Source organism: Leucoraja erinacea, chromosome 26 (assembly GCF_028641065.1).
Source record: "Leucoraja erinacea ecotype New England chromosome 26, Leri_hhj_1, whole genome shotgun sequence".
Taxonomy (NCBI): Eukaryota; Metazoa; Chordata; class Chondrichthyes; order Rajiformes; family Rajidae; genus Leucoraja; species Leucoraja erinaceus.
Genome location: NC_073402.1, coordinates 11,561,241 through 11,582,440, shown reverse-complemented (window position 1 = coordinate 11,582,440; position 21,200 = coordinate 11,561,241). Strand labels below are relative to the sequence as shown.

The window sequence follows — 21,200 nt, the reverse complement described above, 5'->3', positions numbered from 1 at the left end:
TCACAGGGGAGGCTATCAATCAAACTGCCGTAGGTGATGTTTTGGGTCAGGATTCTTCAGTCTGACAAAGGGTCCAGACACAAAATATCACCTATCCATGTTCGCCAGAGACGCTGACTGACCCGCTGAGTTTACTCCAGTACCTTGACTTCTTCTGTGTAAACTAGCATCTGTAGTTTTTTGTGTCTGCCATCAATATGACTTTTGTATTATAAAATAAGGAGGTTCAGGATAAATTTTGTAACCTGGAGGAAGCCGAGGATGTATGCCTTATGAAATGTGAAAAACAGTTTCCCTCCCCAGTGATCTCGAGGGTGAGTTATGGTCAAAAGTAATCTAAATTAATGACAGCTGGCAAGACAGCAATGTGCAGGGGTGACTGCCTGCACAGATGGTGCCAGGTTCTTTAGTGTTTGCTGGAATGTGTTATATTCAGAATAATAGTTGGAGAGAAGTGCAGTAAAACTTCAATAACCTGTTATCCCAAAGTGTGGTAATCCTAATCGGTCAGCATCTGGCTCGCTGGAGACCTATCCCCACATTCCTCAAACATACCAGGGCCTCTGGAAATATATTACTGTGCAACATCTTTTAATAAGTGAACTAAACATATTTTATTAATAGAAACCAATTGACCAGAACATCTAGCCGACAGACGTCTAAACAGCGCTTAATTTTTTTAAGTTTACTGTATATGTAAAAAGTCAAAGTTAAAGTTGTTCAAGCACAGAGATCATACCAGAGATCGTTTATAATATTTTACATATTTGTCCATCCTACATGAATTGTCGTGCATATATTTATATTATTGAATTTGTAGCTTCTGTCCAGACATAGTAAACTTTGAGCTCTGAGCCCTGCCAAGTTTTACCTCACTGGGACACGCTCAGGCTGGCTCCAGATGAGTTTAAGAGACAGCTACTAGGTAGTGTGTAGCTTGATAAACCATTCATAGTGATGGATAGGTTTAGGGGAAAGGAGTTAATCCCATGATTTTATAAAAAACGCTTGTTGAAATCTATCGGTTTGGAGTTTAAGACTTTATTTACAAATGAAGGCTAGGACAAGTTTTAGATCTCAGATATATGAAAATCACGAACAGTGCTAATATTCATAGAGCCAGAGTCACGATCCAGAACACCATACATTTCATCAACATTTCTTGACTTTGGAATTAGCAAGAATTACATCTATGAATTAGCTAAGTAAGCATCTAACATTATAATCTTGCATTGCAGAGCACCATGCCACCTTCTCACCAATTCCTTGGCCTTTGACACTTTTATCTCTTCATTCCACATCCTCTTCTCTGCATCTTCCAAACTTTCGCTCAGGAAAATTAATGTCTGATGCAATTCATTTTTCTCGCGATTGATTTTCATTACATCAACAGCTGAAGTTTCCTGCCGATCATATATCTGCTGCAATCTTTTGTTCTCTTCATTAATTGCATCCAACTCCAGTACTTTAAAACACAAAGCACACATGTTCCAGCACATAACCATTAACAAATATAACGCATAAAAAAGGTAAAGAATGATTAAAGTCATTGCATATTAACATGTTAAACTCTATCCAGTAAGATAACAATTCTATCAAAGGTTAACATTCCTAAAGCTCTTCATTTGGTTCCTGTCGACATGTGGAATATTATCCCATTAAATTGCCCCAGGTGACGAGAAAGTGAAATTGGATTAACATAGAACTAGTGCATGGGTGATCGTTGGTCGGCACGGACTCGGTGAGCCCAAAGACCAGTTTCCACATTGTATTTTTAAAACAACTCATATATAAGAAACTTTTTGCAAAATATGCGACAGGAAGTATTTAGGCACTGGCTTTTGACAGCTGATGACTTCAAGCACAAGTAGCCAAGGTAAGACGTAAACATTTGTGATTGTTCGTATGGATCCATCAATACGGCGTGTCAAATCATACGGTTAGGCAGTGTTCTGCTCACGGTGTGTCAAACTATACTGATAGTCTTCGCTGTTTACAAATTCAGTTGTCTCTAAACAAAGTTTTGACTGACCCAGGTCAATAGACAATAGGTGCAGGAGTAGGCCATTCAGCCCTTTGAGCCATTCAATGTGTTCATGGCTGATCATCCCCAATCAGTACCCTGTTCCTGCTTTCTCCCCATATCCCCTGACTCCGCTATTTTTAAGAGCCCTATCTAGCTCTCTCTTGAAAGCATCCAGAGAACCTGCCTCCACTGCCCTCTGAGGCAGAGAATTCCACAGACACAGATCATGTCAGGCATTGACAGAAATGCAATTTCCATTTTCATTTACCAAAACAAATTCAAATACTGAAGACAGCACAGCAAAAGTCAATCCTGTTCCCTGGTAGTTTTATGATATTGGTCACTCTCCAAGAAAGCTTTCTTAATCAATACGCAGGGACCCCTGTTAGAGAGGACCAAACATTGGACACACTTCTCCGTGTATGAAGTAGGGCAAGTGACTGAAGTGTCAGCGAGGGAGCACTTTGGACCAGTGACCATAATTCTATCAGTTTTACATTAGTTATGGAGAAAGTTAGGCCTGGCCCAGAGGTTAAGGCCCTAAATTAACACAAGGACGATTTTGGAGGCAATAAGCAAGAACATGCAGAGGTTGGTTGAGTTTGTTTGCAAGTGGAAGGCTTTCAAATGCAAGATAACAAGAATACAGGGTAGCATGTTCCTGAGAGGTTAAAGGACAAGGATGGCAAATTCACAGAACCCTGGTTGATGCAAGATGTTGAGGCTCTGGTCAGGAAAAATAGGAAGTATACATCAGATTTAGGCAGTTGTGATGAAGTGAATCAATCGGCAAATATAAGAAGTGTAGCTTAATGTAATCAGGAGGGCTGGAAGACATGAAATGAATCTGGTAAAGGAAAATCTAGAGATTCTACTGATATTGCATGTAAAATGTTGTCCAGGGAAATAATAGGTCCCCTTAAAGCAGCGCATGATCATCTTTGTGAACAGCCACAACAAATGGAGAAGATATTAACTGAATGTTTCTCATCTGTTATTATTGAGAAGATTGTGGAAGTATAGGAATTCAGCAATAGGAGTTTAATTTATCGTGAAAACAGTCCCTTTGGTGAACCGAGTCTGCGCCGACCAGCGATCCCTGCACACTTACACTATCCTACACACACTAGGAACAACTTACAATTTTACCAAGCCAATGAACCTACAAACTTGTACGTCTTTGGAGTGTGGTAGGAAACCGGAGCTCCTGGAGAAAATCCACGTTGTAGGTCAAGGAGAGAACATGCAAACTCAGGAAAAAATTGGGGCGGCCTTTGTAAAATTTGTATCATCTTTATCCACAGTCGAAGTTCCAGAAGACTGGAGAAAAGCTAATGTTGTAGTTATTTAAGAAGGGTATCAAGGACAAGCCAAGAAACTACAGGCCAGTGAGCCTGATGTCAGTGGAAGGGAATATTAGGGATAGTATCTACCGGCATTTGGATAAGCAATGACTGATTAGGAATAATCAGCATGGCTTTGGACATGGGAAATTATCTCTCATGAATTTGATAGCTTTCCCCAGAAGAACTGCATTAGTGAATAAAGGTGGCTCACCTCCTCCTTCCGAAGGTTAATTAGGTATGTGCAATATATGCCTTCTTTGTTAGCCATCCTGAACCATAAAATAAATACTTATAGCATATTATACATTCGTAACGTATCACAAAACGAGTGCTGTACAGGCAGTGTGTGTTGGAATAAAGGCAAGCCTACTTTCTAAATGGGCAGATGATATAGAAATCAGAGGTGCAAGGAATTAGGAGTGCTGGTACAGGATTCCAGAAAGGTTAATTTGCCAGTTGGATTGATAGGAAGGCAAATGCAATAACGCAATGCATTCATTTTGACAAGACTAGAATATAAAAGCAAAGATATAATGCTTAGGTTTTATCTGGTACTGGTGAGGCCACATTTGGAATATTGTGAGCAGTTTTCGGCCCATATCTAAGGAAGGATGTGCTGGCTTTGGAGAAGGTCCAGAGGTTTCCTACAATGATCCCGGGGATTATTATGTGAATATATGAGGAGCGTTTGGATTCACTGGGCCTGAACTCGCGAGAGATCTCATTGAAACTTACCAGATGAAAGGCCTAAAATGAGTCGACGTTCCAGTAATGGAAGAATCTAGAACCAGAGGGTACAGCCTAAAAAAAAAGCTACATTCAGAACGCAGATGCGGAGGAATTTATTTTGCCATAAGATGACAAATTTGTGGAATTCATCGCCACAGACGGTCATCAAGGCCAATTCATTGGGTATTTTAAAGCAGAGATTGATAGATTCTTGTGTGGGAAGAAACTACAGATGATGGTTTAAACCGAAGATAGACACAAAATGTTGGAGTAACTCAGCGGGACAGGCAGCATCTCTGGAGAGAAGGAATGGGCGACGTTTCAGGTCGAGAACCTTCTTCAGACTGGTTAGGGATAAGGAAAACCAGAGGTATGGCGACGATGTAGAGAGATAAAGAACAATGAATGAAAAATATGCAAAAAAGTAATGATGATAAAGGAAACATGCCATTGCTAGCTGTTTGTTGGCTGAAAACAAGGGGCTAATGCAACTTGGATGGGGGAAGGAGAGAGGGAATGCCAATGCTACCTGAAGTTAGAGAAATCAAGTTTATACAACTGGGCTGTAAGCTGCCCAAGTGAAATATGAGATGCTGTTCCTCCAATTTGCATTTAGCCTCACTGACAATGTAGGAGACCTAGGACAGAAAGGTCTGTGTGGGAATGGGAAGGAGAATTAAAGTGTTGAGCAACCGGGAGATCAGGTTCTTGATTATTAAGGGTGTCAAAGGTTACAGGGAGAAGGCAGGAGAATGTGGTTGAGAGGGAAACACAGATCAGCAATGATTGAATAACAGAGTTGATTCGATGGTCTGAATGGCCTAATTCTGCTCCTATGTCTTATAGGCTTACCACAATAATACCTTTGGTGCGACATAGTGGCGCATCAGTATAGTTGCTGCCTTCCAGCGGCAGAGACCTGGGTTCGTTCCTGACTACAGGTGCTGTCTGTACGGCGTTTGTGCATTCGCCCCGTGACTGGGTGGGTTATCTCCTGGGACTTCATAACACATTCCAAAGCTGCACAGGTTTGTAGGTTAATTGGCTTCTGTTAATTGTCCCCAATTTGGGATTGAACCAATGTACACGGATTGCTGGTCAGGGTAGACTCAATGAGCCAAAGGGCCTGCTCCTATGCTGTATCTGCACATTAAACACTGAAACTCCAGTGACACACTGATTGGGCAGCAAGAGTGGTGCTATCTCAAAGCTGCATATGTTAGCTCCTACAAAGCTATGGCCCGAAATTACTCAAAAATTATATCAGATGTGACATACCATTTTTAAACGGTTTGAAAACTTGATACCAATTATTTTCCAGGAAAGATTCACGATTCATGATCAGTACACATCATTATTTCAATAAATTCTCCTTTTGTTCCAAATTCAGCATTCAGCTCATAAAAATAAACAAACCTGTGGATTCTATTTCTTCTTTGATTGCTTTGGCTCTCTGTTCTAGAAGAGCTTTATGATTTTCCATTTCCTCAAGATATTTCTTATATTTCTCTTGGTCTGTTTGTAAGCTCGCTTTTGTTTTCTCTAGTGCTTGAATCCGATCCTGAAGTCAAAGGGTAGTAGAGAAACAGAGTCAAATGCCCGAACAAAAATGTCCTCAAGTGTGCAACTCGCTCTGTATTTAATCACTCCTGATGAAAATCCAATTACACCTACACATCTAACTAAGAAACAATAATTATTGAATGGAAAATCAACACAAAATGCTGGAGTAACTCAGCAGGACAGGTTTTGGATCGAGTGGCTCGCTCTGAATTGTCACCCATTCCTTCTCTCCAGAGATGCTGCCTGTCCTGCGGAGTTAGTCCATCATTTTGTGCCTATCCTCGGTTTAAAACAGCATTGGCAATTCCTTCCTACACAATTATTAAATGGATTTGTTTTTAAAACAAATGAATACAAGGCATTGCTGAACACCAAACACCAATTTGGAAAATATGGTTATGACCTTGTATGGTTAATGAAAAATATGGAAGAGGAGATTAACATATTATGCTTTGGGCCTCGAAGACTGATTACTCTGTTACCGTTGGAAACTAAACTTCTCACTTCACATTGGACTGAAGGGCCTCTTCTGCAATGTAAATTTATGATTCTACGACTCATGAATTACAACTGTTTTGTACAACACATTCATAATAGAATATTGATTTTGGACGTTGACTCAACAAACTTTATTGGCTTAAAACCAAGTTATATTGATCTAACCTCACCAAAAGGCCAGGCTCACCTGCCCCCCACCTACCCCTTACTCTTACCAAGCCTGACATCAGGCCCCCTCCAAATTCCACAACTGAGTATCATCGCCACATTCAACTAAGTCTGCACCAATATCACAAACTTCCTAATTGAAACGCATTTCAGACCTATAAGACAAGAGACTACAGATGCCGGAATCTTGAGCATAAAAACAAAGTGCTGGAAGAACTCAGCAGGTTGTGCAGCATCTATGGAGGGACACAACGTGCTGGAGTAAATCAGCAAGTCAGGCAGCACTGGAGAACATGGATAGGTGATGTTTTGGGTCAGGACCCTTCTTCAGATTTAAGGAGTCTACATCTAAGGAGGGAAATGGACAGAATGTTTCAGGTTGGGACCCTTGGGATTGATGAGAGGGGTGAAAGCCGGTAATGAAAGGCAAGTGGAACGGATGGGGCAAAACTTGGCGAGTGATAGGTGGATATTAATGAGGATGTGTGATTGGCAGATAGGTAGGAACAATGAAACATTGTCTGTCCATTTCCTTCCAAACTGTTGCCTGGCCGTCGCAGATCGTTGATCACTTTGGCTCAAATTTCAGACCTAAGATCCCTTGTCTACTCAGCAAGATGTTGCTCCCAGTTTCTTCACAACATTCTAACCAATTAATAATAAGTAGGACATTGACCTATAATCTCATCAATATTTTACTTCGAGCCTACATCTCCCCCAACTCATCACCCGTATTACCATTTAAATTCACTATTTACCCGAGGAACAAGTTGTTTCTTCCCACCTGCCTTGGGTCTAAACTTTAACCAAGAGTGAAAGATTTTATCCCGTCTCTTCACTCCACATGCCATAGGATCATGAAACTGCAATTTTAGTGAATGACAATCGGACACCGAGTAATATTCACCTCTGAGAATTTGTGCTCCACCCTCCTGCAATGATCTAGCGCTAACTTTCTAACTTTGCTTAAATTAAGAAACCACAGGCGCAGCATTTTAATCCCATAATTCCCCAACTTTAATTTCCTCTCTTACGCTTCCATATCCAAAACCCGATTCCCCTGACAATATTATCCCAAGTTATTCCAAAGCGTACAACCAACCATTCAACACTGACAAAATTACACATAATTAGTCCCCAATACTGACACACCAGGTACCCATCCTACATCCTGCTTGCAACATTCCTCTCTACTCTGTTGCTCAAATAATTTAGTTTCATAAATGTGCAAATTAGTGGAGATTGCTTGACAATATTATCCCAAGTTATTCCAAAGCGTACAACCAACCATTCAACACTGACAAAATTACACATAATTAGTCCCCAATACTGACATACCAGGTACCCATCCCACATCCTGCTTGCAACATTCCTCTCTACTCTGTTGCTCAAATAATTTAGTTTCATAAATGTGCAAATTAGTAGAGATTGCTTGAAAATTAATAAAACCAACACCCAGACTAGTGAAGGGTTTCAACCCGAAACCTCGCCTATTTCCTTCGCTCCATAGATGCTGCTGCACCCGCTGAGTTTCTCCAGCATTTGTGTACCCACACTATTGTTCTCCCCTGTATTGATATTTTCTATAATTTTTTAATAAAGTTTTCTCTAAATTTAAAGACAGATTATGCAGTGTAGTAAATTAGAAAAGTGAGAATCAGATACATCTCATAGGCATTTTGTACTAAACCATAGAAATGTAAGATAATTAAAAAGTATGAAGTTGACTAACTGGTTCATTATGTTTTTCTTTTTCCAGTTTTCTCAACTCTTCTGAGAGATTCCTGTTTTCTGCAGCCACTTCTTCAAACTGATCTTCATCCACCCCAAAATGCTGCTCTAAAAAATGCATGAAAAATAGTCATAAAATGCCAAAGCCAGGAATCTGAATATATAAACAGAAACGCTGGAAACACTCAGCAAGTTAGGCAGCTTATGTGACGACAAATGGAGGAAGGTCAAAAGATTTAAACCCCTGTCTCACGGTGCAAGTTCACTCACGAGTGATCCAGTTAAAAACAAATCAAACTCGTGGTAATCACGTAGAATTAAGGTAGTGGGAACGTCGGAACTCGTGGACGCAACTTAGCGACTCGTAACACTTATGGCAGGTACTCGAGAAACTTGTTAACTTGTGAAAAATTTTCAACATGTTGAAAGGTTAACACGAGTCAAATTTACTCTTGAAGGAAAAATGTTAAATTTTAAACTCGTTGTAATACCGTAGTGACTCATGAGTAACTCGTGGGTTTGGCCTGAGTGCCAGAAGTGAAATGTTGAAGATTAGTCAGATCTTACTGGAAAATTTTACAGTGATCTAACAATTCATTTTCAGTGATTGATGCCAGACCTTGAACAAATGCCGTTCAAATGGACACCCGTTGCCTTAGCACAGCATGGCTGTTAGTATTACTAACTCCAAGCGAAGGGCATGGATCAGTTTTAGTGAACCAAACATTCAATGCAGGACAATGTTGAGTTGATGCAGCTTCATTGATTTGTTCTGGTTTTCTTTGGAAAGCGAGTTAAGCCTTTCTCAGATGCAATCTTAATGTGGTTCATCTCAAGTTAAAGAGGCAAATGCAACAAGTTTGAGCAATTTTGGAAGGATTGTTTCTTGAAACAAACTGCTCTAAATGTTTGAAGGAAGGAATTGCAGATACTAGTTTAAACCAAAGATAGATACAAAATGATGGACTAACTCAGCTGGTCAGGCAGCATTTCTGGAGAGAAGAAATAGGTGATGTTTCGGGTTGAGATCGTTCTTCAGGCTGGGTCTTAGCCTGATGAAGGGTCCTGTCCCGAAACGTCACCTACTCCTTTTCTCAAGAGATGTTGCCTTGCCCGTGGAGTTACTCGAGCATTTTGTGTCTATCTTTGGTTTAAACTAGCATCTGCAATTCCTTCCTTCCAAACTTCCTTCCTTCAAACGTCACCGATTCCTTTTATCCAGAAATGTTGCGTGACCCGTTGAGTTAACTTGGAAGCTGGACAGAGATAAAAAAGGTGAGTAAAAAAAGGTGAGTGAATGCATTCCAGTTTGAATAAGTGTAGGAAGGAACTGCAGATGGTGGTTTACACCGAAGACAGGCACAAAAAGCTGGAGCAGCTCAGCGGGTCATGCAGCATCGCTGAAAAACAGAGTCTCGACCCGAAGCGTCGCCTATTCCTTTTCTCCGGAGATGCCGTCTGACCCGCTGAGTTACTCCAGCTTTTTGTGTCCATCTCTTGTTTGAATAAGATTATTTGAAAATGAAATGATCCACACCCAGCCTTAAAAATAAATCGCTTTTATGTGAAAAATAAACCAATTGCAAAACTTTGCCAACATGAAGGGGAATATCCTTTGGGGTCGTTCGCTACCATCCGCAGTCACGGATAAAACAGTGCGGGATACAATAACGTGGCCAATGATACAGATGTGAGGCGAGGTCACCCAAATACAGTCTGCCGAGCGATGAATAAACGGGTGAGAAATGTACTAACCGTTAGCCTATATATTGTAAAATCCCAAAACTCGGGTTCAGTGAGTTTAAAAAAACTACATTAGACAAGAAAGCTTTACAAATAGTGAAGCTTCGCTTATGGCAGCACACACACCTGGTGAAAATGTCCCAAAGGGCAGAAACTGACCCTTCGCCCACTGAGCCAGCCGTCAAACACTCATTTACCTCAAACTTATTTCTGCCCGCATTCACATCAATTTCCCACCTGAGCCCCATTCGGCCACTCACCGACACATTGGGGGAAGGTGCCAGTCTTTCAGGTGTTTTTGCCATTAATTTCTCATGGAGTCATGGGTTCATACAACACAGCAAAGGTATCAAAGGTATTTTATTAGTCACATTCACATACACCCAGGTGTAGTGAAGTGAAATGCTTTTTGCCATTTTGCAGCACACAAAAAAAGAATAGACATAACACCAATGAGAGTCTTAAACACATAGAACATCCCCCCACAATGGCTCCCACCATGAGGGAAGGCACAAAGTCCAGTCCCCAGCCCCAGTTCACCCATAGTCGGGCCTATTGAGGCCTCCACAGTTGCCTCTACGGAGGCCCGATGTTCCAGGCCGTTCTCGCCGGGTGATGTTGCTCTGGCGTCGGGAAAGTCCTCCCAGCGGCCTGGGAACCCTGGAACGGCCACTTCCGCACTGGAGGCCGCGGCTTCCGAAGCCAACAAGGCCGCGCCGGTTGGAGCTCCACAACTGGCGATCTCATCTAGAGATCCCAGGCTCCCGATGTTAAGTTCAGCACCGCCGCCCGCAGCTGGTCGCTCCACAGTCCCGCAGCTCCGCGATGTTTTACCCGGCGGTCTCATCTCACCGGAGCTCCAGCGCGGTGACCCAGGCAAGGCATCACCCGCTCCGCGATAGCGCTCCAGTGCTGTGCCGCCGCCGAAGCCGAGGTGCTGGGCAGTCCCCGACAGGAAACGCCGCTCCAGGCCTGCTGGTAGGCCGCGAGGACGGGTCGAAGCCGCCTCTCCAACCAGGTAGCGACCCTTTTAAGGGTAGTCCCCCCCCCCCCCCACATAGAAAAAGTCTAGACCTCCAAACAAACCACTTAACTAACTAAAATAAAAAATGAAGAGACAGACAGCTGCTGGCTGGGCAGCCGTGCACAGGACAGCACCTCCTTCATCCAGTAGGTATTGCGGGGAGTATTCATACAACAAAGCAGCGTGCGGGGAACGAAAGGGAACACTTGGGGGAAACTCCATAAAATAGTACCGGAGGTTAGAATCAAACTCGGGTCCCTGGAGCAGTGACACACACTGCTCAAGTGAACGTATAATGAAATGATTGAGGACAGACAATAATTAGATTAATTTAACTCATCAAAGGGCATAGATTTAACATGAGCAGTATGCAGAATAGAGGGCATCTGATGATTTTTTTCTCAACCCAGTAAGTAGTGTAGTCGTAATCTGAGAACGCGACAGAGGCAGGTTTACAAAGTATATGGGCCAGAACTCGAATAACAGTCAGGAAGGCTATGATTGGAATGGACATGGTGGGCGGAGGAGCCTGTTTCTGTGTTCTATGAACCCATGACTCGATGAGAAATGAGTGCCAAAAACACCTGAAGGATTGTGAGATAATAGAAACATAGAAATTAGGTGCAGGAGTAGGCCATTCGGCCCTTCGAGCCTGCACCACCATTCAATATGATCATGGCTGATCATCCAACTCAGTATCCCGTACCTGCCTTCTCTCCATACCCCCTGATCCCCTTAGCCACATCTAACTCCCTCTTAAATATAGCCAATGAACTGGCCTCAACTACCCTCTGTGGCAGAGAGTTCCAGAGATTCACCACTCTCTGTGTGAAAAAAGTTCTTCTCATCTCGGTTTTAAAGGATTTCCCCCTTATCCTTAAGCTGTGACCCCTTGTCCCGGACTTCCCTAACATCGGGAACAATCTTCCTGCATCTAGCCTGTCCCACCCCTTAAGAATTTTGTAAGTTTCTATAAGATCCCCTCTCAATCTTCTAAATTCTAGAGAGTATAAACCAAGTCTATCCAGTCTTTCTTCATAAGACAGTCCTGCCATCCCAGGAATCAGTCTGGTGAACCGTCTCTGCACTCCTTCTATGGCAATAATGTCCTTCCTCAGATTTGGAGACCAAAACTGTACGCAATACTCCAGGTGTGGTCTCACCAAGACCCTGTACAACTGCAGTAGTACCTCCCTGCTCCTATACTCAAATCCTTTTGCAATGAAAGCTAACATACCATTCGCTTTCTTTACTGCCTGCTGCACCTGCATGCCTACCTTCAATGACTGGTGTACCATGACACCTAGGTCTCGCTGCATCTCCCCATTTCCCAATCGGCCACCATTTAGATAATAGTCTGCTTTCCTGTTTTTGCCACCAAAATGGATAACCTCACATTTATCTACATTATACTGCATCTGCCAAACATTTGCCCACTCACCCAGCCTATCCAAGTCACCTTGCAGTTTCCTAGCATCCTCCTCACAGCTAACACTGCCCCCCCAGCTTAGTGTCATCTGCAAACTTGGAGATATTGCCTTCAATTCCCTCATCCAGATCATTAATATATATGGTAAATAGCTGGGGTCCCAGCACTGAGCCTTGCGGTACCCCACTAGTCACTGCCTGCCATTGTGAAAAGGACCCGTTTACTCCTACTCTTTGCTTCCTGTTTGCCAGCCAGTTCTCTATCCACATCAATACTGAACCCCCAATGCCTTGCGCTTTAAGTTTGTATACTAATCTCTTATGTGGGACCTTGTCGAAAGCCTTCTGGAAGTCCAGATACACCACATCCACTGGTTCTCCCCTATCCACGCTACTAGTTACATCCTCGAAAAATTCTATAAGATTCGTCAGACAAGATTTACCTTTCGTAAATCCATGCTGACTTTGTCCAATGATTTCACCACTTTCCAAATGTGCTGCTATCCCATCTTTAATAACTGACTCTAGCAGTTTCCCCACTACCGATGTTAGACTAACTGGTCTGTAATTCCCCATTTTCTCTCTCCCTCCCTTCTTAAAAAGTGGGGTTACGTTTGCTACCCGCCAATCTTCAGGAACTACTCCAGAATCTAAATAGTTTTGAAAGATTATTACTAATGCATCCACTATTTCTGGAGCTACTTCCTTAAGTACTCTGGGATGCAGCCTATCTGGCCCTGGGGATTTATCGGCCTTTAATCCATTCAATTTACCCAACACCACTTCCCGGCTAACCTGGATTTCACTCAATTCCTCCAACTCCTTTGACCCGCGGTCCCCTGCTAGTTCCGGCAAATTATTTATGTCTTCCTTAGTGAAGACGGAACCAAAGTAGTTATTCAATTGGTCCGCCATATCCTTGTTCCCCATGATCAACTCACCTGTTTCTGACTGCAAGGGACCTACATTTGTTTTAACTAATCTCTTTCTTTTCACATATGATCATGAATGACTTTTAATGGAAAGTCCACATACAGATGGACAGCCAAGAAGAACTTCATATCTACACTCAGATGGACTGGCAGATGGAGGAGATAGGATCTGAGGAAAGAGGAAAAGCCCAAGAGAAATACAGGGAAATGGATATTGGAAAAAACTAATGCTGGAATCCTGAAACGCATGTCAAAAAATTTTTAAAGGTATAAACACATAGCAAATAGGTGCAGGAATAGGCCATTCGGCCCTTCGAGCCAGCATTGCCATTCAATATGATCATGGCTGATCATCCAAAATCAGTACCCCGTTTCTGCCTTCTCCCCATATCCCTTGATTCCGCAACCCTAAGAAATGTAAACATGGGAGGCTTTTTATAGTGAAAAAAAAACTGCATGACATCATTTTCACCATGTGATGATTTTTCCACACGTCAGTAGTCGTTGTTGGCTCAAGAGTAACTCGGGAGAGGAACTTGGTAACTCGGGTTGAGGAACTTGGTACATCGCAGAAATGAGAAGTAAACGGCAAACGACATACACGTGGGAACTCGTTTCAACTCGTGAACATAAACTTGGAATCTCGTAGATAACCACGAGTTTGATTTTTTCATTCACTCGGGATCACTCGTCGGTGGACTCGCACCGTGAGACAGGGCTATTAGGGTTTGAAATGTTTCGCTTTTCATGTATGTTACATGACCTAAGTGTTCCCAGTATTTTCAGTTCTTATTCAAGAAAGTGCAAGACCATTATTCAATGAACCCTGTAATTTCCATTAATTACATCAATGAATAATGATTGAAGCCTTTCAGAAACTTTCACAATCCACTCTTGTAGTTGTTTGGGACAAGGATAGAAGTTGTCAAAATCATCATGCTATACTCACTCAGCAAAGACAAATTTTCCATGTCCAGGTCTTCATGGTCATCAATGCCGGAAAGGTGACGTGAATAACACTTACTCGTGTAACTAAGGAACAGCTATGTAGTAAAATCAATAAATTACAAAAAACATTCAAAAGTATGTTACCTGAAGAAATGCTAAAACAATATAAATGAAAGAAAAACATGGGTCAACAATTCCTCCTCAGTTAGTTCTCAGGACAAAGAATTTCAAATTTGCAGAGGTTACAACAATAACATATCTTCATTAATGCAGCATGTGGGAGAGTCGTCCTCAGACGCTCTCCGTTGAGGGAGGGTATCCCTTTCCCTTCCCGGACTCTTCCGAGTCAACGGGTTGTTTGACTTGTGGGTGGATTTTCCCGTACTGCAGGACCACCAACGGAGCTCTCCTCCTGCAACAAGTCTCCTGCCGGTTCAGCTGCCGGCGCTGTGTCGGGAAACACTGTCGCCCGCTACTGGGAAATGCTGCGGTCTTCGGCAGCCGACTTCCCCGTGGACCGTATCCTCGACATCTGGGCCCTGAAACTACAAAAAGTTCCAAGCCCGAAAGAACACAGGTAAGTGATTCAACTTTCCTTACCTGCCCACCCTAATGGCCTGGGAGGACGCAGTGACTCTCCAGTCCATCGCGCGTTGCGTTCAGACGTAATGACGCGCACGCAGACGGACGGCCCTTCTTCACGTAGTCACTCACGTGACTCCGAAGTAAAATCATAAATAAGGGATCACATAGAGTGAAGGGATAAATAAGGGATCACTATAAGAGGTGAAGCTTTTCCTTTTGTAGTTGTGAATCTTTGGAACTCTTTTCCTCAAATGACTGTGAAAGCAGAAACTTTGAATATATTCAAGGTTGAAGCTGGGGGATTCTTGAAAAGTGGGTAGTCAATATTATAATGTGAAATATTCAAATTTGCCATAATTGGAATTTATGACAAGTTAAATGAAAAAATAAGCAGGTTCTGCAGAAGCGGAGAAGCCTTGGTTGGGATGCAGTTTTTGCTAAAGTAACAGCAGAGCACTGAAACTATCAGCAACTGGTACAGATTAACATTTAATCATTTAGCTGCTTCTTGCTTAAAGTTGCTATATCTTTTATCCAAAAGTAACGACATATGTTAGCTTTATCAGTACTTTGCCACAAAAATGTAATCTAACAACTCAGTCATAGGAAAAAGATCACTTAAGGCATCAATCAATTTATGAAAGCTTGAAATGAAATTGAATGAATCACTTAAATTCTAAAGGGTGAAAAGAGAGCAAATCGAGGGTAACTAATGATTGGTTACCCTGTTATGATGAACACCGTCTTCAGTCACACTCTCCACTTCATCCAAGTCCTTGTCTGCACCAAACAGGATTTTATCTGGATTGATGGACTTGGTTAGCTGTATACAAAGTAAACACAAATTTAAAAAATTGCATTTAGGAAATTTGCAATGCATACATAAGACTATTTCCAAAAGTGAGCAGCTGCATCGTGCAACTTAAAATTACTTCCAAAATACATTTGATAAAAAAGATGTTCTATCAAAGAGAGCATATCAGAACACATCACCACAACTTCAAACACAGCAGGAGCCTTCCTTTCAATCATAGGTTGAACTGGAAAGCTCAGGTTAGGTAACCTTCCTTGAATCAAGACAAGAAATGTTTCATAATCATTGAAATGGAGTTGAAGTGGAGAGAAAAAAAAAGCTGTTAATATATATCTTAAGTCAAAATACAAAAGACAAGATCTTACGGAGAAGCATCATAAGCCTGAAGAACAACAAAGTCTCAGTTTCTCCAAGGCATTTTTTACAAGAAACTGGTGTGGAAAAGGAATAGGGAGGTTCATGGCATAAGCACAAGGGTACTGTCAAAGCCAAGACAAATAGATTTGAATTTAAGCCAGGATGGAGATAATAGTTTAAAAAAAAAAAGGACGAGAACAGTCAGAAATAAAAAATTATAGGTAGCTAAATTGCTGTGAACATTAAGTATTTACTGACAAATCGAGCAATATACAGTGGAAATGAAGGCAATGCTTTCAATTTAAAAAAATTGTGCAATCTAAGTGTCTTTAAACTACAGGTATTGCAATTTTACCTTCTTCCATGTTCACTGGTAACTCATTCTACACAAGACCAACCTCAGTGTGAAAATGTTGCTCTTCAGGTCCCTTTTAAATCTTTCCCTTCTCACTTTAAACCTTTGTCCTGTAGTTTTAGGCTTTCCCACCCATGGCTGCTCACCTTGTCTATGCTCCTCAAGAGTTTAAAAACATCAAGGACACACCTTACTCCTGTCTACCTGCATCGACATTTTTACAATACTGTTCTATTAACAGTCACCAGGGCCTTGTCACATACTGGTTAAGTCTTGCCCTAGTTAGTATTACCAAAATGCAACATCTCATTTATCTCAATTAAACTCCAGCTCCCATTCCTCAGCCCATTTCACTAGTTGATTGGAATCCCTTCGTAATGTTAGATAACCTTTTTCACTGTCTACTGCATCACCAATTTCAGTGGCTCCACACACAGACAACCTTATTAATCTTTAGGAGGCCCTATTTTATTCTTAATTACTCTTTTGACCATAATATACTGGTATAATATCTTTGCATTCTTCTTCAGCTTATCTGTTAAAGCTCTCCTATGTCCCCTTTTTGCACTCCTAAACCCCCTATGCTCAAGTGTCACCATACCATCTGTCTATAAATGGCAGTAGATGCTCAGGTAACTGTACTAAATTGAAATGACAGGGGCATTAAAGGTAAAAAATAACAAGAAAATACACACAGACTTCATTTGTACAAGATAACTACAGGCAGCAACAAGTACAATAGGGGTTTACTAAAAAACAAATCAAGAGGCAAGACAAATTTTCTGTAAAATCTATTTAAAAATATTTTATTGAATCTGGTTGGAAAGCCTCTTATTGGTAAACAGAAAATGGGAAAGATACTACTATTCTTCCAGTGTCGAGGTAGCACAACAGGCTGAATTGAGACTGATTTTAAAACCCTGAAGATTTCATCTCTCCTCAAATCAAATGTACAGAAGAAGGGTCTTTTTTTTATTTAAATATTTGCACGATTCCTCCAGTTAGCAGTTGCCTAACCAGTCCTGTTTCGTGAATGTTCTGAACTTTTGGCAGTAATGTACACAATCTGATTTTCAACTACATGTCATTTTGTTTGGTCTGTGTAATGGAGTTTCTCAAAAATCAGCCATTGATTCCTATGTGTAAGAAAGAAATGCAGATGCTGGTTTAAATCGAAGGCGGGACAAAGATAGAATGTAGTCGGAGACAGTAAGACTAGTGGGAGAACAGGGAAGGGGATGGAGAGAGAAAGCAAGGGCTATCTGAACTTAGAGAAGTCAATGTTCATACTGCTGGGGTACAAACTACCCAAGCGAAATATGAGGTGCTGTTCCTCCAATTTACGCTGGGCCGCACTGACAATGGAGGAGGCCCAGGACAGAAAGGTCAGATTGGGAATGTGAGGGAGAGTTGAATTGCTGAGCCACCGGGAGATCAGGTAGGTTAAGACGGACTGAGCGGAGGTGTTCAGTGAAACGATCGCCGAGCCAGTGCTTGGTCTCGCTGATGTAGAGAAGTTGACACCGGCGGGACATCAACCGCCTCAAATTTTCCACTCTACGATTCTAGGAAAGACGGGCACTTGGTGGCCTCTTCAAACCAGTCATCAAACTGCTTCATGGAGTGGGAGATTGCAATCTTCACGTGGTTCGCCCTGTTTCGACGAATGCAATCAACCAAGATCAAATAGAACAAGTTGATCTTGACTCCCTCAGCCGGTGGCGTTCGGGCTCTCCGCGTCGAGGCGATCTGCTCCTGCATCGGGGGGGATGTCAGCTCCCCCGCGCTGGACGATCGAACCTCTCGTCGGGGCTGGTCGAACCTTCCGCGACATTGGAGCTCCCGACTCGGCCTCTCCCAAAGACTGCGAGCCCTTGATGTTGGTTCCGCGGTGGGAGTGATCCCAGGCAAGGGATCAGCTCCGATGTTAAGTCTGCGGTGGGGCTCACAACAGTTCGAGGAGGCTTCCAGCGCCATCGATGGTAGGCCGCAGAGCCCGGAGAATATCATCCGAAAATCGATCACATCTCCAGGAAAGTAAGAACCTGAAAAAAAAATTCCCCCCATCCCCTCCCCCCACATAAAACAAACCGAAGAACATTAAAACAAACTTTTAACAAACTAAAAAATAACAAAAAGAAAGAAAATACGAACAGACTGCTGGCAGGGCAGCAATCTCCTTTGACATCTCCCTACCATTTCTAGATCTCAGCTGTCTCCATCACAGGAAACAGACGATTGACCGACATGCACGACAAACCTACTGACTACAAACCCTGCTTCCTGTAAAGACTCTATCCCTTACCCCCAATTCCTCTGTCTACGCCGCATCTGCGCCCAGGATGAGGTGTTCCATACTAGGACATCTGAGATGTCCTCATCCTTTAGAGGTTCCCCTCTTCCATTATTGATGAGGCTCTCACTAGGGTGGCCTCGATATCCCGCAGCTCCGCTCTTGCTCCCCCCCTCCCTATTCGTAACATGGACAGAGTCCTCTTTGACCTCACCTTCCACCCCCATCAGCCGTCACATGCAGCATATAATCCTCCAACAATTTCGCCACCTCCAACGGCATCCCACTACTGGCCACATCTTCCCATCTCCACCATTTTCTGCTTTCCGCAGAGACCATTCCGTCCGAAACTTCCTGGTCAACTATTCCCTCCCCACCAGTGACATGCGGTGAGATCAATGGCTGGGGAGGCGCTGCCTAGTATCAGTGGCCCAGCCCTCCCTGTATTGATCACCGCGTCTCCCCGAGAGGGAAAGAGAGATGGGGGGGGGGGGGGGGGGGAGAGGGGAGGGGGAAGAGGGGGAGAGAGAGGGGGAGTGAGAGAGGGAGAGGGAGAGAGGGAGAGAGGGGAAAAAAAATTAGAGAAAATGAGAGCGAGAGAGAGAGAGAGAATTGGGAAATAAGGGAGATTGTGGGGAGAGAGAGAGAGAGAATGGATAGAGAGAAGGGAGAGTGGAACGATGGCACGTTATAACAAGTTGCCGTCCCATTCTGACCGGCGCCAAACCCCCCACCGCACCTTTGCACCCTTCTTCATGGTGGCCCAGTGATGTCTCGGCTTTGACAATTGGAGGGATCTAACCAGTAACAACACTAAGAGCAGCCCCGGGCCGCCGCGCTCCCCAACTGCTGAAGCTAGCTGACGTGGAAGGAGAGCGAGGCAGCGTCAATTACGTTTCTAAGGGTTTTTTTTTTTGTTTTTTTTAGTATGTCCTAATGTGTGTTTTTAATGTCTCTCTGTGTGTCTTGTGTGGGGGGTGGTGTGGGGGGTAAGGGGGAAACGCTTCAGTCGCCTCCTCCACAGAGGTGACTTTTTCCATGTCGTCTCCCCCCGTGGTTTAACAGCAAGGATCGGTGCGGCCTTTCCCGGAGACGGGCCCGGGGTTTCAGAATGGAGGAGGACTGGCCAAATTTTGTGCCTTCCACCACAGTGATAAATGCTGTGATGGATGTTTGTGTGAATTTTTATCGTGTTTTTGTGTTCTTTTTTCATTCTACCTCTGCTGGCAAATTCATTTCACTTTATGTGCAAGTGACGAATAAAACTGATTGATTGATTGATTGATTGATTGATTGATTGATTGATTGATTGATTGATTGATTGCGCAATCAGAGGGGGAGGCTCAGCTCTCATCTCTTTTGTATTTGCAGCGGAACTGCAAACTTTTACTATAAAAAATGATTAGATTCATATAGAAATGACATTTATAACACAGATCAGTGGAAAAATCTTCATGTTTATTTTATATTATTATTATTTTTCTTAACAGCTATTTTCATTGGGAGTATGACATTTGAGGCTCTGTCTCCCCTGCCCGCACATCCCTGCTCCCCAGGTATTTTCCCCTGCATCTGTCCCTTTACTTCCCCCCTCGACTCCATCCAAGGAACCAAACAGTCTTTCCAGGTGATGCAGAGGTTCACTTGCACCTCCTCCAACTTCATCTACTGTTCCAAGTGTCAACCTCTCTACATCGGCGAGACCAAGCACAGGCTCAGCGATCATTTCAATGAATACCTCTGCTCAGTCCACCTTGACCTACCTGATCTTCCGGTGCCTCAGCACTTCAACTCCCCTTCCCATTTCCAATCTGACCTTTCTGTCCTGGGCCTCCTCCATTGTCAGAGGGAGTCCCAGCTCAAATTGGTGGAACAGCACCTCATATTTTGCTTGGGTAGTTTACACCCCAGCGGAATGAACATTGACTTCTCTAACTTCAGTTGATAGCCCTGCTTTCTCTCTCATTCCCATCCCCAGTTCTCCCACTAGTCTTACTGTCTCTGACTACACTCTATCTTTGTCATGTCCCCTCCCCTGACATCAGTCTGAAGAAGGGCCTCAACCCGAAACGTCACCCATTCCTTCTCTCCAGAGATCACTCAGCCTCACCCGCTGAGTTACTTCAGCATTTTGTATCTACCTATTCGTGATTCTTACCTTGGCAGCATCAGTCAACCAAATTAATGCGCCGAGAATCTGTGGCCAAGTGTGTGGAGCTCCAACCGTATACATTGAACTTCTTGACAATGGAAAGGGATACCTTAAATCAATTAAATAGAGCCATTAACTAAAAGCATGATAGCCTGATTTCTCCTAGCATCACACTGTTCTGAAATAAATATCCAAAATAGGCATACAGAATGTTACATTGTGAAATTACATTACCATTGTTACATATCCTGCAAAATGGCTGGCAATAAATAACAAAAGCAAATCAAGAAACTCAGGTGCAAATCAGGAATAAAAAACAAGAATGTTGGCAATAATCAGCAATTCAGGCTGTTGCCATGAAGAGAAAGACAGTTAACACTCGTTCAATTACCTTTTGTCTTATCTGGGAAAAGAAAACAGGTATGTGTTAAAATGCTGAGAAGGGCAGTGGAGAGAAATGGAATATCTTTGTGAAAGTGGATGGCATAGATTGGTTTCAACTGAAGAG

The 21,200-nt window shown here is 42.8% G+C and overlaps 1 protein-coding gene across 2 annotated transcripts in view; it reads right to left on the bottom strand.

Annotated features, from left to right (window-relative positions):
* The window catches only part of ndc80 (NDC80 kinetochore complex component), a 55,291-nt gene that overhangs the window by 14,182 nt on the left and 19,909 nt on the right, over nucleotides 1-21,200 (bottom strand). For both annotated transcript variants that reach the window (XM_055656149.1, XM_055656150.1), the window contains exons 6-11: nucleotides 20,699-20,801; nucleotides 15,446-15,544; nucleotides 14,138-14,231; nucleotides 8,063-8,169; nucleotides 5,518-5,662; nucleotides 1,260-1,465 (exon numbers count right to left, since the gene is read on the bottom strand). In XM_055656149.1, coding sequence (XP_055512124.1) covers nucleotides 1,260-1,465; nucleotides 5,518-5,662; nucleotides 8,063-8,169; nucleotides 14,138-14,231; nucleotides 15,446-15,544; nucleotides 20,699-20,801 — 754 coding nt within the window. The remainder of the gene's footprint in view (nucleotides 1-1,259; nucleotides 1,466-5,517; nucleotides 5,663-8,062; nucleotides 8,170-14,137; nucleotides 14,232-15,445; nucleotides 15,545-20,698; nucleotides 20,802-21,200) is intronic.